At 37.8% G+C, this 19312-nt stretch overlaps 1 protein-coding gene across 1 annotated transcript in view; it reads right to left on the bottom strand.

Annotated features, from left to right (window-relative positions):
• Positions 1-19312, bottom strand: part of LOC105942022 (ankyrin repeat domain-containing protein 62-like) — a 123454-nt gene that overhangs the window by 63960 nt on the left and 40182 nt on the right. Inside the window, exons 17-23 of the mRNA XM_058669750.1 lie at positions 11922-12048; positions 11591-11649; positions 9448-9532; positions 7933-8120; positions 6260-6365; positions 5947-6005; positions 265-352 (exon numbers count right to left, since the gene is read on the bottom strand). Of these exons, the coding sequence (XP_058525733.1) occupies positions 265-352; positions 5947-6005; positions 6260-6365; positions 7933-8120; positions 9448-9532; positions 11591-11649; positions 11922-12048 (712 nt within the window). The remainder of the gene's footprint in view (positions 1-264; positions 353-5946; positions 6006-6259; positions 6366-7932; positions 8121-9447; positions 9533-11590; positions 11650-11921; positions 12049-19312) is intronic.

Genomic DNA, 19312 nt, shown 5'->3' with positions numbered 1-19312 from the left:
GTTTTTCTACTTGCTATGTGTTTACAGTTTTACCCAGTCGAATGCTAAACATGTGACTATAACATAAAATGAAAATACGCCATTGTAAAAACTCAGGGGAGAAAAAAAGAAATAAGGAAGATGGAGGAGGGGTTAGGGGCTGCAGGCAGGTGGGATGGTGGGTGGCATGTGTCGCTCTGCCCCTAAAACTGTGTCATGTGCAGGTGAAATTTATTCACTTTATTTAAATAGATAAGAAGCCAAAGAAACACATACTGTCTTCACCTCCTACTTTTTCTTTCATATTATTTTCTCTTTTATCTTCTGTGCTGGATTGATCGGCACGTTTCTTCAAAGATCTTTTTGAAATATTCTGTTAACATGAACATCAATCATGAGTTGTATGGACGCTTCATCTATGTTCTAAGTAAAATCAGAACATCGCCTTTGAAAAGCATTATTAGACAAAAAGCAAGAAAAGCATATATTATAAACCAAAACATTTCCATAGAAAAGCTCACACAGATCCTCCATGTAAGTCTTTATCATAATGGAAGTATTCTGTAGAGTGAGTACTGAGGATCAGTGGAAAACTGATTATCAACATGAATATTTCGGCAATGAACTAACTTAAAAACTCAAATTTACATTCCATCTCCCATTACAAAAAGAGGACATAACTAAATCACTGCAGAGCTCTACTTAGTACAGTTGATAAAATATATAATTAATCATTTAAGTATTTATAAGATATTTTTAAAGTTTAAATAAGATACAAGCAATAATTGACTCCAAAATACACAATAATGGACATAAACAGAATATCACAGAAGCTATACACTTATGTGCACAGTGGCTTTGAAATTCTGTTTTCTATGTATGTACTGGAGAAGTGAAGAAATATAGAGGAAAGAGACAGATGGAAACATACTGTAAAATGTATCTGCTCACTCCTAGATTATCATCAATTGCCAAACCTGCGCTACACCAAATCTAGAATACAACAATCAATCATAAACTAATGTGGATGACAGGAACACAGTTAAATGACTTTGTCTCTTTCCTACAAGGATTCACATTAGCAGTAAGCTGGGACTGGGACTGGGACCAAGACATTAACTCAGGTACAGTAATAAAGGTTGTTGCCATCCTAATGTGAGCTCATAAATGCAAGACAGAATGTCTGTTCCCTGAATATTAATTAATAAAATGCTGAATCAATAGAATAAATGGTTGGATGAAATGGAAGGATAGCAACAAAAACTTCTCTTATGTTATCCTTAAAGAACAATAACCAAACACTTGTGTTAAAAACAATACATAACATTTTTTTCAGGTAAGAAATACTGTGAAATTATGGAGCAACATTTGGTAATAATCAGAGTATTTTCAGTTCAGCTTCTTATGTGTGTGAAGCACTCATGTGTACATTTTGTTTTCTATATGCAACACTGTACAGTGTTGACTGTTGTGATGGTTATCTCACTTAATGCTCCTTGATCATTTCTAATAGTGGAGATTAAATTATTAATAGATGAGATCTACTATCATTTCTGTTCAGAATGCGTTCTCCTCCTAGGCATTCATAGGGATGGCTCCTTGTCATTCTTATGTTTGGAAGTATCAAAATGAGCATGGAAAAAATCCCTCAGGAAAAAAATGTCATGTCCATACACCACATAAATTCCCTCAATATTCTTCAATCAATATTACGTGATTCATTTAATTAAGTATTCATAGCTAATTATTACTCACTGGTAACTTGATTTTCTGTTCTAATAAATGATAGTAAATAGCCCTCAACTTGTATTTTTGTGTTTGAGTTCCCAATTACATACTTGGTACTGAGCAACAGAATTTATGCAAACTCACAATACTGAACACATCACCAAAAAAAAAAATGCTTCAAGTGCAAAATTACTATACTTCAATGGGAAGATTCCAACAATAGATTACTGAAAATGAACACAGCTGAATTCCATGAAGATCTAAGAAACATCCTTCCTTCAGTGCAGGCCCTGTGTCTCTAATCAGCAGCTGCTTGAATCTGACGGGTTACAGTCTCCAAACCCATCCCACGGTTCCCATCACAGGTTGTCAGTATATGTTACTGTCAGGATGGCAACCATAAAGTTTTTAAATGTGACTTGTTTTCAAAAATCTAATCAAAACACAACCATGACCAATTTGTTGTCATGAATTTATTTCCTATTAACAGTGCTTATCAGGGTTTCAGAAAAACTTTCAATCTTCTGCTTTGTACAGTCCAAATATATTAATACATTTATATATTATTATATTATATAAATTATATATAGCAAAACCAATGCTATACATACACATATATGCATTATAAAATGTGTATATTATATACTATAATGTATATATACATATATACATACACATATGAGTTGTATATGTGTATTGTATATATGTAATATATAATACATGCATATTATACATGTATATAATGCATGTGTATTATACATATATTACACATGTGTATATATTGTATGTTATATATAACACATACATTTCTACAATATAATATAGAATTATATGTTCTATATTATATTATAATGATATATAGAACAATACATATATATATAATTACATATATATATAATAATGTCCTGGTAAAATAAAACACAGAGAATGAAATGATTCTTAATGTCATTAGAAGGCACCCAAGTATAACTCATGATCACACATTGTGCCACGGCTTGAGAGGAAAGGATCTTCACTATTTAGAGATTCTGATTAAAATTCAACTAATTCTTTATGTCGAAGTTTTACTCTTTCACTCTGTGATACTAGTTTTACAAAAGAAAGCCTAAAATTAGGCAACTGTAGTACGCATTAGTGAGGTACTTACAAGTAATTGACTTGCTTACAGGATGAAATGTAAATAATTAGTTTCTTACAGTCATAAACTAAAGGGAGAAAGAAAGAGGAGGAAAAACCTATTTCCAAGAGGTTTTTCAGGTGGTTACAACACTTGACAAAGAGCTGCTTTGATTTAATCCTACACTCCTACTCAGAATGGCAAGTTTCCTACAAATCTGAACCCAGGGAGGCTGCAGCTTATGATATGAGTAGTATAGTCTCAGAAACCTGTAAGGGACACCTGAATTGAATTTCCGGGTTGACTCTCCACTTCAAGCTGGTCATGTTACAAGAATTACAGACATATAGGAATTGACCCATAGGATCCAGAGAAGCTCCCCATGTCTGAAGTGACACATGTGTATATATCTCAGCTTTTTTCCTCTATGCCCTTAAAACCTTCAGCCAAGCACAGGATGTCTTAGAAAGAAGAGACAGGCTGCAATAAAGTTTTAACTTTTAAACTGTGCCAGGCTAAGGTGAGCATTAACAGCAGCTTGGGACACGGGCTCTGCATGTAGGAGTGCCTTATCCTATTCTGCTTCTGTTCGAGCTTCCTGGTAATGTTCATCCTAAGAGGCAGATAGTCACTTCATTGTATGAGACTGTGCCATCCCTATGGAGCGTCAATCAAATTCCAATCTTGGAGCTAGAGTCTGGCCTACTCCTGTGATTGCTTCAAGTATTTGTGTAGTAAATCAGTGGATGGAAGAAACCTCTGTTGAACTGCCACTTGAGTAAATTGAAATCAATAGATATTAAACCGTTAGGCATTTATTATTAAAATTTCTTACTAAAATTGATCATAATATCCTTGATGATAGTTTCCCATTTCATAAGATTGCTCATAAATAATGTAAACTGAAAAACAATAAGTAAGCAAGACCAAATTTTCTCCGTCTAGAATGTCCTATCCCTAGGATTTCATGGGGCTGGTTCCATCTCATCATTTAGTTGGAAGCATTACAGTTACATTCCAAAAGATTTTTAAGCACACATAATTCCACTTGTAGTCCATGTTAAGGAAAAACTTCAGTGTTATATCCCCCCAAATTCTCTTATGTCATTTCATGAAGCACTTATGCCAGCTGATTAGTACTTGTTCATGTCTTATTCTGTTCCAACCACCACAGCAGTAACATCCTTGTGTATATTTTGTTTAACTGTTCCAGCATATAACACATTCTCAATAACAAAATTTTGAAATCAACACATATGAACTCTTCCCAACGCAAATAGCAAGGCTCAAATTTCTTTATTATTAATAATCATGTTAACTGTAGCATAATAAAACTTGTGTGTTCCATTTCAGTATTCAACATGCATATTCCAGGCATCCTGCATTTTTTTGTAGATGCCTCACGGCCTTCAGATTTTCAAAGGTCTGTTCTCAAACTTTCTTTTCTTTCCTTTTTTCTATATACATACTATACAGTTTACAATTCTTTTTTTCATTTTTTACAAATTTTCACATTGCACAGTCCTAACTATTTACTATTGATACCATCTCTCTGTGTACATTCACAAATTGTTCATACATTTACTTTCAAGACCTCAGAACTTGTGCTAGAGTAGCATATTCATGATATTCACGTGGTTATAACTACAAAGATGTTGCCAAAACCACCATGCAAGGGTTGTACCCATCCAAGGATTCCTACCTGCACCACCTCACTGCCTACTATCACCATAGGACACATCACCATTCTCTACGTATATGAATACTGACATGGCTACCTTAAAGGTAGGCAATGCATTTTATGCTCACAATGTTTTCTATTAAAGTGCTACACAAACCCAAACCCCTCTTGCTAGAATCTATTTTAACATTCTCCAATATTCTTCATTCTTTAAATGTTCCTTATGTAACAATAATTCACAACCCACATTTAATTATAACCCTTGAAATGCCAGGTGTTTGTTTCAGATGCCAACCAAACATACAAGCCAAACTGAAAAATTATGAATGAAAGATTAGTTATCCATATAGGTAACACAGAGCAAGACATCTGGCATAAGCTGAGATTAAATAAATACTCAATTTTTAGATAAACAATTTTAGAATCCACACTTGGTTCATTGTGTCATCAAGGTCATATTTTTAGAAATGTTTACTATAATGAATGCAATATTTGCATCATGTAGATTTGTAACAGTGTACAAATGAATCAGTAATATACTAATTATATGAGAAAATATAACAAAACAATTCCTAATGGCCATTTACAGAGGTGAGAAATAAAATCAAATTATTCCACTCATAAGCTTTTGCCATAGTGCCTTGGACAATGTGTAGGACACATATAAATAACATGGAAATATTTGGGTTTCAATTCTAGCTCTGGACCTGTATTTAAAAGTCCTGATGCTATCCACAGCATGGCCAGTTGCACATGCAGGATACAATGATACATTAGAACCTGCCGAGGACACCTGATACCAGAACAGAGAATGGAGGACAGAACAAATCGTTCAATTGTCACAGCCAAGTGTTGGCAGTGAAAATCTAGACAAATGGAGACTCAAAGGTGTACTATGTCAATCAGTGGATTCTGGAGAGATTTCACCGTGCTTCGAGTGCTGAGATCAGCAGCAATTCAGAACTGTTGATCTATCAAAACAACTTGAGCAGTACCCTTGGAGCAGGCCCATGTCAGAGACCCTGGGATGGGTGGGAGGCTGGGTGAGGCTTCTCTCTTTATCTCCCCCCTTACCCCAGATACGGGGGTGGGGGGAGGGAAGAAAGACAGAATGTGGAAACAATGGTCTTACCTACTTTTCTAGAACTTGACCCTTTGCGCCCTAATCAACTATGTAAAGATTATCAAAATAAATATAATAAAAAAAGAAAAAGAAAGAAAAAAAAGTCCTGATGAGGTTGGCCAAGCTGTGCAGACCTTATAGACATGGGGGAGTGAAGTGCCTTATGAGTTGGGAGTGAAGTACCTCGTGACATCTATATATATGTTGTCAGTTCTGTTTATCTTCTCTCTCATCACAGGTAATTTTATGAAGACATAGATTATTTAAGAACACCACTCACATTCATATTCAAAACCACCAGAAAACAAGAGACAGTACCTGATGATCTGAAGTTATCTCTGCACTTCTGTCTTCTGAACCAAAAGTTAACATTACATCTACAAAATAGATCCAAAAATCCAATAATTTAGGCACCTTTTACTGGATTGTATGTTGTTCACTTACACTTACATACAATTATGAATATTTCTAAGAAGTAAAAGAAACAGTAATAAATGATCTCCGTGGGTTTCAGCAGGGAGGAATTGATCCTATAAAAAAAGTAAGACGCTAAAAGATAGAGAGCATGGATAGACACCATGTCAGTTAAAGCAACAACATTTAACAGAGCTTTTCTTTGAAAGATACTGACCACTGCTTTTGTTCTTCACCTCAGCAACAGGGGGTATTTGCAGGGTACTATAAATGATAGCTACATCCTTAGCCATTTTTCCATTTTTTTCCGCTGATGTATTTTCCTAAAGAAAGAAGTAACGGTACAGATTCAACAAACACACATTCAAGTGAAAACAGTGATCCAACACTCATTCACACATCCACTCATTAAGACAAAATTTACTGGGTCGAGTCATATGCAGTCTCCCACCACAAGGTTAATATATAAACATGCTGGAGTCCAGCACCAGCTGAGTTTGGAGCTCGAGAAGGGTGTGTGGAGTCGGCAATAAGCAAAGACACGCACAGTCACTTAGTGCCTTCTTGAAACAGCTCAAGAAGCTAACCTTTAAGGTCACAGTAAGCTATATTTTTTGCCATAGCAGTTTCCGCTCATACTCCCATCACTTTCATTAGTTTGTAAGGTTCTTATCAAACCATTTCCAAGAAGCCATGTTACATGTCTGGGCCAGATTCCAGGGCAATGGGTAGGCACACAATAAGGCCCACCCACCAAGACATTATCAATAGCAGTAACTCTCAAGCTCACATCAGTTGCAGAAGCCACCTCACAGAGGCAAATAAAAATGCCTAAATAGACTACAGAATTCTTAGTGAGGTGGTTGAGTGTCCATGCAAAAAGGGGGTGAGACTGCATCAAGGTGGTCAGAGAGAAATCTTCCTGGCCCTGCCAAACAGCTGGAAGCTCCCCCTGGGCCCTGCCAAACAGGGGAGCTGATCTCTTCACACCTTCGTGTCATCCACACTTACTGCACAGACCCCAGCATAAACAGACTGCAGGTTTCTGTCCTAAAACTGAGGTAAGATGTCTACACATAGAAAAAAAGAAGAACACAATGTATACTTAATCTGTTAGCGTGGATGTGGTGAGAAAGGCATTCTACTTCACTACTGGTGGGAGTGTAGACTAGTACAACCACCGTGAAAATCAGTATGGAGAGTACTTGGAAAATTGCAAATAAACCTGCCATATGACCCAGCCATCCCGCTCCTAGGAATATACCCAATAGAAGTGAAATCGGCATGTGAGAAGGGGATCTGTACTCCTGTATTTACAGCAGCACAATCTACAAGAGCAAAGACATGGAAACAATCCAGATGTGGATCATGGTCAGATTAAGAAAATCAGTAAGATGGGCAGTTCTGTTTGGGTTCATCTCCCTAGTTCCTGGTGTACTCCCCTCCCATCTGGCCATTGATGGAAGGCCAATCACCAGTCATTGCTGGGGTTTCTGGTCACTGCAACACCGCTCCACTCTCTCTACTGCTTTCCTGGGTCTATGGTCTCCAGGTGTCTCTCTGCCTTCAAGCTGTCCTCTACTATTTCCTGGGATCATGTCCGCTCTGCTTCACCCTGGCAAATGAGTCTCCATCTGCTTAAACCTGTCTTCACCCTACTCTACCATCTTGTCTCTCTTCTTGCCTCTATTTCAAGTATTGATTAACAATTCTTTAGTACAGATCTAAAACATTTAAATTTTTGTAAGTAATTAAATATTTTCAAAGAAGTATTAAATTATGACCTATTGATAATAGAAGTTTATTATGGTAAATAATTTCACTTGGCTTACACCATGTTATTAAAGCAAACAAAACAATACAAACCCAGCTATTTGAGGTTTGACTCACCTGTGGTTGTTTACTTTCATTTATAGCAAGGTTTTCCTTCATTTCTGTGAGTATTGCTTTTATGTCATTCTGTATTGAAAACTTGACATTTTCTAATTCAGGTTCACTGAGTTTATATTCAATGTCATTGTAATGAACAACAAAATTATTGCTAATCCTTTCCTGTAATGTTTTTTCCTTATATTTGCCTGTAACAGAAGAGATATGAGGTTTTATTATTTGATTCAAATGCTTCAATTCTTCAGTTTGGGTAAACCTGAAATCCAAAATGTTTTCTTCACCACTTCAGTGGGTCATATGTCCAATGTCTAATTCAGTTAATGTCACTTTAGTTAATCATTTGCACTGGTAAGTACAGTGCCCTAGATAAACAGATATTTAAACACATCACTTACTACTCAGAGGAAAGCTATAATCCTCATAAAATAGAAAAAACTTATTTTAACAACTAATATTTTAATCTTAATCTTTCATTGAACATTTACTTATTTAAGAAAAACCTCTGACTATCCAAATTTTTATCAAAGTACTTGGAGAGACACTAAACATGTTTCTCTGTTGAGGGAACCAATTTAAGTGTTTTAAAATGCATGCTGATTGAACCTACCAAGCTCATAAAAGAACAAAAGCGAAGAAGTCACTGGGACAGATCAACAATGGTTTTGCCACTTATCATCACTAGTTTAAAAAACTTATAACTTCTGTGAAATATGTCATTCTCTAGGTAAGAAAGAAAAGTAAAGGAGTAGTGATATTTTATGGCCTGTTTCTACAAATATGACCATATGACTCATAACACTCTGTTAACTGGCAACTAAAATAAAATACACACATATACATGCATATCTATGCACAGAGACTGAAATTTTCATTTTGTATCAATAAAACTGTAAGATTTAAACACCGTAAGACATATGAAAAATTCAAAAAAACAAATCCAAAAATGTAACTTTAAAGGCCATTCTGACACCAATTGGTCACTTTAGTGTTTAAAGTGGTTATTTAAAATTGTGATCTGACAATCCCTATAGTTCTTGGTGTGCTCAATCAAAGAAATGATCGAATAGTAAAAGTTATTCCCCCAAACTCAACAAAAACATCCAACCCAGCTACAAACAGGTATATTACAGGGATAGGTGGTTCTCAAAATACCACAAATGACCAACAGATGTATGAAAATTTACAGTATCACTAGATACCAGCGAAGTGTAAGTCAAAACCACAATGAGATGTCACTTCATCCACGTCAGAATGGCTTTTATTTCTCATGTCTTTCTTAATACTCATTTCTTGTTTTTCCTGATCATAGATTATCTTGAAATGGAACTGATACTTCACTTCCTTCAGGGCACCAATACTGCAATGCATTGATAAGATAATCAGCTTAGTACCCCATAAAGTATCTTTTTCCTTGTTATGCATTTAATAAAGAACAGTTTTTGAATAATAGTAAATATCAGCATTAAATTTCTTATGTAAATATTCTGTCAAATGATTTTTTAAAATAATCCTTACCTTCCAACTGTTCATGTATATCTTCTTTTTTACCTGCCCCCATAGGTCCATCAGCATCTTTCTTCAAAGATCTTTTGGAAATGCACTGTTAAATTTAATGTTAATAATGATTTGCACAAAATTTCCTTCTATGTTTAAGAAAAAAAATTCCATTTTGAAGGGATTAAACAAAAATCAAGCATATATTAAAAAGCACAACATTCCCACTGAACATTCCTATGAATTTATAGCACCAAGCTCCACCTTTATGTTCAGGTGAGACCTTATCCTTAACTCGGTATGGGAGGCCAGAGAGAGCAATATCATTAATGAACTACTAACACATATATTTTAGCAACTTATGTACTCAACTCTATGCTGCTTTTCTCAATAAAACAAGAAGATATAATTTTTTAAAATTTTTAAACTACAGTCAGGACAGTAGTTAAAATATATAATTAAGATACTTGAAGGATGGGTTTTTATGATAGAATATTAAGTATGATGAGAAACTTCAAAATATGTCATACTGAGTATAAACAGAATATCACGGATGTTATACATTTATGTACACACTGAGAAACACTTAGTTTCTTCTTTTTTTCTTTATTTGAGAGTAAAATACGGGGAAGAGAGTGTACAAATGAATTCAGTCACTGGTTTACTCTTCAAATGCCACTAATTTCCAGACATAGACTAACACCAAAGCTGGTAGATAGAAAATCAACTATAGTCCCTAAAGTTGTAGAAAGAACACAATTACATCAGCATATACCTGTTTCCTACCATGATGTACCTAACAGGAAGCTATAATTAAGCATACAGCCAGGATATCAACCCACATGCTAAGATATGGATTGCTGGTATACTAACTGATCTCTTACATGCAGATAAATGCCTTTTCACCTAATTATTACTTACTTTTTTATTGATTACATTTCATTTTGTGACACAGTTTCATAGTCTCTGGGATTTCCCCAACCCTTCCACATCCCTCCCCCCATGGTGGATTCCTCCACCTTGTTGCAATATTACAGTTCAAATCCAGTCAAGATTCTTTCATTGCAGGCATATACCAAGCATAGAGTCCAGCATCTTACTGTCCAGATACATTCAATGGTTTCTTGGGGAGACCATCTCTGGTCTGAGAGCAGAGCTGGCAGAATATCATCCCGTCCAGTGAAAAGCCACAACATAACATCAACAATAATGTATAACATTATGGAGTTAATTGACATGGCATTGAGTAACCAATATGTTAAAAAATGCAGGTTCTTGACCACATCCTGTGACTACTTCATTGACATTTCAATTTTAGTTTATATACAACCAGCTTCTATACACCTTAAAATGGCTATAGGGTATTATTCAGCTGTCTCGTGTCTATTTTCATTTTAGTATTTAGCAATTTATAGTGTGAAAGCATAATTTTTACTGAACTTGGCAGATTTTAGGCTAGTCTAAACTGGCTTATTATTACTTAATGTTTAATCACAAAAAAGATGAAATGAAAGGATAATAAGTAAAACTTTCCTTTACATTGTGCCAAAAGAAAAATAGCCAAATACTTGTATCAGATTTTACACACAACTCTCTGGAAGAAATAGTGTGAAAGTATACAGCAAATTATAATACTACCTACCTTTAATATATGTCAGGCACTTATTTACACATTTTATTTTTTGTACAATAATATGAAAAAGGCTGAGAGTCGTGGTAATCCCGTTTTATGCATTTTATTCATTTCTGATAACAAAAAATGATAAAAAGGTGATCTAGTTTCATCCCAGAATTTCCTCCTTGATAATCATGGGAATTATTCCTGTTCCTTCTTGTGCTTGCCCTCATCAAAATCAATATCATGAAACTGTTTATGAAAACAGAATTCCACTCCCAACATCATTCCCATCCTTAGCATAAACTCCTACAACGTATTAACCAATACTTCTTTCATTCATCTTTACAAACATTCAAATATAGTTACTAGTGATTGTTAATCTTCCAATAACCACAGTAATAATCCTCCGCTTGCATAACCAGTGTCTGAGTCTCAGTGTGTGTGTATGTATATGTTTCTTAGTTCTCTGCCTCTTACGTAGTTCTTAAATCATGGAAAAAGAAACAAGAAGCTGTACATAAAACTTCCAAGAACAAGAGACAGTACCTCCGACTTCAATATGGATATTACAGGCTCATCATCAGATCTTAAGGAAGATGTGGTATCTAGAAAGTATTGGCAGAGATCCATTAATGAGAACATGCGTGACCATTTCTTTTAAAAATAAATGTAAATATCCATCTCATTCCAAAAATATTAAAGTTAAAGGTAAAAGCAATAAAGAGTTTCAGCTTGTAAAAGTACATTTAGCATGAAGATATTAAGCATATAAACAAACAGCAAAATGTAAACATCAAAACAATGGAAATCATAGTTAGAATAACCTGTTTGAAAAGAAACAACAGCATTCAAAAAGACAACTTTGATAGATACCAACCCATTGTATTATCTTTTGGTGACCCATTAGCATCAGACGATTTGTCTTTGGTATGCTCTCCTGAAAGAGTTAGAACAATATCCATATTCTTTTCATTTTTTCCACTGGTTGGTATTGATGTTTCTTCCTGTGGAAGAAAAAAGTTACCACAAACTAAGCAACCACAGAAAGTATTTCCTATATTTTCATGTCATGTGCACTCGCATACAAATAGTTACGTACACAGAAATAAGGCAGATTCCACCCTAGGAATTGGGGGAGGCTATACATATAGGAAACTAGAGAACATAACTGCATACAGTTACCATAAGGGTAGAAATGAATCCTCAAGTTTGGTCTTGAAAACTTGCGATATGTTGCAAGGTAGCACCCAATGTAAAACAAAGTAGAAGAAAGGCAGGTGTTGACCATGAAGAGTCTTTGAAACAGAACAACATATTGAAGTGGAGGGGGCAGGGTGTTGGGTTTACAGGTTAATCCTTCACCTGCAGCACCAGCATCCCACATGGGTCCTGCTGTGAGCTCAGCTGCTGCATTTCTGATTCAAATTCCGTAATGGACTGGGAAGGCAGAAGAGGATGGCCCAAGTCCTTGGGTCCCTGCACCCATATGGGAGACCCAGAAGAAGCTTCAGGCTCTAGGTTTAGGATTAGTCTAGTGGCCATATGAAGAGTGAACTAGTGGGTGGAAGATTCTCTCTCTCTCTCTCTTTCTCTCTCTCTCCCTCTCTCTCTCTCTCTCTCCCTCCATCTCTCTTTTTCTGTCTCTCCTTCTGTCTCTAACTTTTTCAAATAAAACAAATGTTTCCAAAAAGCACAAATGGAAAACACACCAACTGAGGAGTACCAATTTAAGAGGGCAAAATGGCCAAAAAATTGAGGATAGAAACAGAGAGATACAGAGCAATTCAAGACCAAAGGGCAGTAAACATATGGCACATTGGAATAGGCATTCTCTGTGATGAGATCCATCCTATCTCATTCACTAGTTTATCACCATAGACAAATATTCTGTAACTGCATTAATACTAACATGCTTACCATAAATATATTAACTTCATCATAGTTTCCAAAATAGAATATACATTATATATATATATATATATATATATATATATATATATATATTATACACACACACACTCCAAAATTTACTATTTTCCATACTTGGCCTTTTTCTAAAATGTCATGTCCTCTAGATACATGGGGCATTTGAATTTCTTCTTATTTTCTTGGAATCCTAAGGGATTGAAATACCATGGTTTTGATTTTCAATCTCCATGCTGCAAAAATAGAATCATCCCAATGTCCCTTAACAGAAACACTAGAAATGAATTCACGCATCTATAATCAATTAAGTTTTGATGAATAAGCTAAAATAAGTGTCTGGATAGAAAACAGTATTTTTTAACAAATTCTGCTGGGAAATTGATTATGTGAGTGTGTGAAATAACATCCCTATTTTATGCCTTATACAAAAATCAAGGATCTAATCCCACGCACTGATAACATCAAAGTACTAGAGGAAAATATTGAGTAAATCCATTAATAGGCAAAGAAGTCTTGGAGAAAAAGTCCAGAAGCATGGCAATCTGCAGAGCAAAGGAAACCCTCAACAAAGTGAAGAGGAGTATATGTGCAAACTATGTTAATCCTGGAGGATTTATGTCATGAATTTACACGAGTTCAGGAAACTCAAAATAATGACAAAAATACAACTAAGAACTGGGGAAAAGGCATGAACTGGCACTTTTCAAAGGATAAAATTCAATGATCGAAAGACATGAAAATTTTTAGCATCAATAACCACCAAGTAAATGCAAAAAAACACAATGGCCTCACCCAGATAGAATGACTATAATACACAAATCAAAAAGCAAAAAAACTCCAGTTAAGAATGTGACAGCAGTTGGGGGAAAGTAATCTTAAAACTGTGAAAGACAGGGGTTCGGGCCTTGGGGTTGGGGGCAGCTTGCAGCTCCCTGCAGCGTGGCGGTTGTTGGGGGGGGGGGTGCCCCTGCTGGGCCGAATCCAATACTGGGGACTGAGGCCAAAGCCACTGCTGAAAGGCAGTAAACGAGTCCTTGGCTTTGGGCAAGCTCTGGGGTTTTTAGGATATGAAATTGCTGCTTAGGGACACCCATGAATAAGGTCAGTTTTAGTGTATGTGAGAGATGAATTCTGGGTGATTCCCAGTAACAGGGTCATGAAACTTCTGGGCAAGTATGGGGACTGAGACCTGATGGTTTGGAGGGGAGTATACATAAAATCTATTTGGGTCAGACTGATTCGCCAACCCACATGGAAATCTTGAGATGGGCTGTTAGCATAGAGCATCACTGACTGCCGCACACCAGTCCACACTAAAGCTATGGATGAGGCCTGTCTGGCAGGGCTAAGTACCATTACTTGACTGGGTGGTGGAATAGTGGACTGATCACATTTGGCAGGTCAAGACACTAACCAGCATGAGAGAGAACTTGGTCCAGGGGTAGACTCTGTGGGGGAAGTGTGGGCCTAACCCTGTGGAAATACAAGTCCTGCTGGTTAGCTGGTGAGCTGGGGTGGCAATGGGCTAAGCTAAGAGTGACCATGGCACCTGCCATCACTTACAGGTAAAGGAACTGGTGGCAATCTGGACAGGTCAAGGCAGCACCACCCAAAGGTGCATCCTAAAATAGGATGTGGGGTGGGCCAAGCTGCAACTGGAAGGGGGTGGGCCGGGCAGGGCCAAACAAACTTCAACTCACAAAAAGAACAGAAATCAGGATGGAGCACATGTCATTCTGACCTTGACTCTTACACCAATTGGTCTGCATGAGACAGGGATACTATGCCATAACATCAAAGGCAAAGGCTAAGACAGGTGAGGGGCTAAGCCAACTGGGTCAGAGCAACCACTGGTACACGTGTAATCTAGGGCTGGGAATAGACTGTGGGGGAGCTGTAAGAGTACACCCTTGCTGGGTTGGGAATTCCATGGGAGGGTGTGGGGGGCTGGAGTGTGGGCTACATTCTGGTCTGGATATGGCTGCAGTCTCCTTGGCATAAGTGTGGACTGGGACTGGACCCACCAAGCCGGGCTAGACTCGAGCACCATTTGGTGCTCTGGAGGACCAGGATATAGGACAGACTAGGCTAAATCTCTGCCCCTGCTGAGCCATGTGTGAACTGTGTCTGGGAATGGACAAGCCTTGGCTGGAGTGAAACAGCCAACATCAAGAACTGCAATGGATGGAAGGCCAGCAATGAAGGATGGCCCGTGGAACCACCAGTACAAGCAAGACCTAGCATAGGGAGAGGTTCTGAATGAGGAGCTTGGGAAACTCCTCTGTTGGAATATAGTCCCTACAGGTGAGCCCAAGAACCATGATATGGAGTAACCCAGACTAGACCAGAGGAAGATACCCACCATCATACATATGACATGGGGGGGGGGTGGGGCAGACCAGGCTGAACCAGTTCACATCACCTGCTGGCGAATCTGAGCACCAGAACAGAGTGTGGGTCAGGCCATTTTTGGTTGCAACACATACCAGTGCACATAAACAAATGCCAAGGTGAGGTGAGCCATACCAGATGTGGTTGCAGTGCCCAAACAGCACACGTGAGAACTGAGAGGGATGAGACAAAGCCGGCAGGGGAATGTGGGCTCCCTGGACAACCACTCCCACTGGAAAGCATGAGTTGGAATGGGGGCAGACCAGACCAGGCAGGGCTACAACACCTGTGGGCCTCATGTGAGCTAGATTGGGGAAGGGCCAGATTGGGCTGACTGTTCCGACTGGTGCAAGCAAAAATTAGAGTGGGTGTGGGTTGCTTGGGCTTTGCTGCAGCATCAGATGGCAGAGGCTAGCACTGGGGGCTAATTCTGTCAAGTTAAATGCCAGAACCACCTGGAGAATGCACAACCTGGGAGTAGGAGTGGCCAGTAGGGAGATTGTGGGCACCTCCTTCATGGGTAACCACTCCCACTGGAAAGCATGAAAACCAAAACAGGGGCAGGGGTGGCTAGACAGAAAGGCACCTGCCAGTATGTGTGTGGGCTGGATAGTAGGTTGGTTGGGTTGAACTAGGCTTCAATGCCCACTGACATGCACGAGAGCTAAATGGGATGTGGAACGTCTGAACAAGCCTGCAGTACATACTGGCATGCATGGGAACCAGGGTAGGGGGAAGAACTTGTGGGGGTTATGGGGAGTCGCCCCAACTAGGCTGCAGCTCCTACTGGTTTGCATGAGGACCGAGTATGAAGTGGGTAGGATTGAGCTGGACTACAACACCCATTGGTTCAAGTGGAAGACAGGGCTGGAAACAGAACTGACCTGGCAATTGCAACGACCAGCATGTGCATAAGCTGATTGGGGCGACGGACAGTGCCAGACCCTGTACTGGCAAATCCACACAAGAATCAGGTTTGGGATAATCTCAGATGAAGTTTCTTTGGAGATCCCTCCAACTGAACTGCTGATCTCGGAACCCCAACCATGAAGAGACTATGTCAGCCAGTGGATTCTGAATAGGTTTCATTGTGATTGGAACGGCGAGATTGGCAGCAATTCAGACCTGTTGAACTATCAAAACTGCTTGAGCAGGACCCTTAGAGCGTGCCTCACATCGGGGACCTGGGATGGGTGGGAGGCTGGGTGGGGCTTTTCCCTTTGTTTCTCCCCTGGCCCCAGATACAGAGGAAAATGATGATATTCGTGTGGAAATGGTATTATCCACTTTCCTGTAGCCCTTGACCCTTTGTACTCTGATCAACTAAGTAAGATTATTTTAAAAAAACTGTGAAAGATATTATGAAATGGTTATTCAGATGATGATACTCAGAAATGGTTATTATTTATATATATTATTATATGTAATATATAACCCAATCTTCTCACTACTGTGAATTACCCAAAAGGAAATTAAATCAGCCTATGGAAGAATTATCTGCACTTACATGTTTATCACAGCTCAATTAACAATAGTTAACGCATGGAATCAACCCAGATGTTCATTAATTGGTGGATGAAAAAAATATAAATATATACTAAATTATAATACTCAGCTACAAAAAGTGAAATCTTATGTTTTGCAACAAAGTGGATGTAACAGGAAACCACTATGTCAAATGAAATAAGCCAGTCCCAAAAAGACAAATATCATATTTTCCCTGAATTACTGTAACTAATATTTGAAATACCAAAAAAATGTAATCTATAAGAGCAAAATTGGCAAGATTGTATGTAATGGAAAAACATTGCAAGCATCTCTGCTAAGATCCATAATCAGAAAAGAATGCCTATTCTATACACTGCCATTCTGTGTATTCCTGAAAGTTCTATCAGAAATAATAAGTGAAAAAAATGCCAAAATATATAAACTAGAATGAAGGAAGTCAAACTATTCCTACTTGCAGATGACATGATACTTTATACAGGGGAACGCAAAAGACTGTATTAAGAATCTACTGGAACTTATAATAGAATTTGAAATGTTATGGGGTATATAGTCAACATACCAAAGTCAATGGCTTCTATAAATTCAAACAATTCCATGACTGAGAAAGAATTTTCAAAATCAGTCCATTCACAACAGCTGTAAAAACTGTTAAAAATTTCAAATACAATTAACCATGAATATGTGCAATCTGTATGATTAAAATTATAAAGCATTGTAGAAAGAAAAAGAAGACACCAAAACATGGGAAAAGTCTCCCATGTTCATGTATTGGTAGGATGTGTATCAAAAAGTTCATATTACTGAGAGTAATTTACAAATTCAATACAATCATAATCAAAATGCCTACAACATTCTCAGATCTAGAAAAAAGATGATGATGTTGAGATTCATAGGAAAGCACAAGAAATCCTCAGTAGCTGAAGCAATTTGAAACGGCAAAAGGAAAGACAGGCATCACAATACCAGACTTCAAGACTTCCTGCAGATCAGTGGTAATAAAAAGAGACATGAGCATCAGTGGAACAGAACAGAAACCCCAGAAATGACCCCACAAAACTCCAATACATTTTTGGCAAGCAGGACCAAAATCAATCCAGACAGAAAAGACTTTCTTTTCAAAAGAAGTTGCAGAGAAAAACTGGATCTATGTGTGCAAAAGAAACAAGACCGCTATTGTACACTCTATAAAACTCAAAACAAGATGGACAAGGATCTAAACCTACGATTTGATATGATCAAAGTATTAGAAGAAAAACACCAGGAACACTCTGGAAGACTCAGCCATAGGCAAAGTTTTCTTAGAAAACATCCTAGAAGCTCAAGCAAAAAAAAAATCTAATCTAAATAACTGGGATTGTATCAAGGTAAGAAGCTTTTAAACAGAAAAAGAAACCATGAGCCAAGTGAAGAGGCAGCTAACAGAATGGGAGGAAATATTTCCAAACTACACAACTGGCAAAGAATGAATTCAAGAATTCATAATGAGCCCCAGAACCAAAACAACAAAACCAAAACATCTAGTTAAGAAATGAACAAAGGACATGGACAAACATTTTTCAAAGGATGATATTTGAATGGCTAATAAACACATGAAAAAAGGTTAAAGATCTCTAATTATGAAAAAATACAAATCAAAACCACACTGAGGTTCTAACTCATTCCAATGAGAATGGTCATTACACAAAAATCATCAAACAGGCCCAGCACGATCGCGTAGTGGTTAAAGTCCTTGCCTTGCACGCGCCGGGATCCCATATGGGCACCGGTTCTAATCCCGGCGGCCCCACTTCCCATCCAGCTCCCTGCCTGTGGCCTGGAAAAGCAATCCAGGATGGCCCAAAGCCTTGGGACCCTGCACCTGCATGGGAGACCCTGAAGATCTCCTGGCTTCAGATTGCCATGGTACCAGCCGTTGCCCTCACTTGGGGAGTGAATCACCGGATGGAAGATCTTCCTCTCTGTTTCTCCTCCTCTCTGTATATCAGCCTTTCCACTAAAAATACATAAATCTTTAAAAAAAAATCATCAAACAATGAATATGGGCAAGGACGCAGGGAGAATGGTACACCAATCCATCGTCGATGTGAATGTAAAGTGGCATAAATATTATGAAGACAGTCGATTCCTCAGGTATTTCAAAATACATCTACCATATCACCTAGCCATATCACTCCTTGAAACATATACAAACAAAGTAACGTCTGCATATGAATGTTATCTGCAACTCCATGTTTGTATCAGTAAAATAGCCAAGATATGGAGCTAACCCAGACGCCTATCAATTGATGATGGAATAAAAATATATGGTACATATACACTATGGAATACTATTCATCTACAAAAAAGATTGAAACCATGTCTTCTGCAACTAAATGGTCACAGCTGCAAAGTGCTAGGCTTAGTGATGCTTACTGAAATAAGGCAGTCCCAAAATGACAAGTA

The sequence above is a fragment of the Ochotona princeps genome, chromosome 10 (genome assembly GCF_030435755.1).
Source record: "Ochotona princeps isolate mOchPri1 chromosome 10, mOchPri1.hap1, whole genome shotgun sequence".
In the NCBI taxonomy this organism is placed as follows: Eukaryota; Metazoa; Chordata; class Mammalia; order Lagomorpha; family Ochotonidae; genus Ochotona; species Ochotona princeps.
The sequence above is the reverse complement of the archived record's forward strand: the minus strand, read 5'-3'. Positions and strand labels throughout refer to the sequence as shown.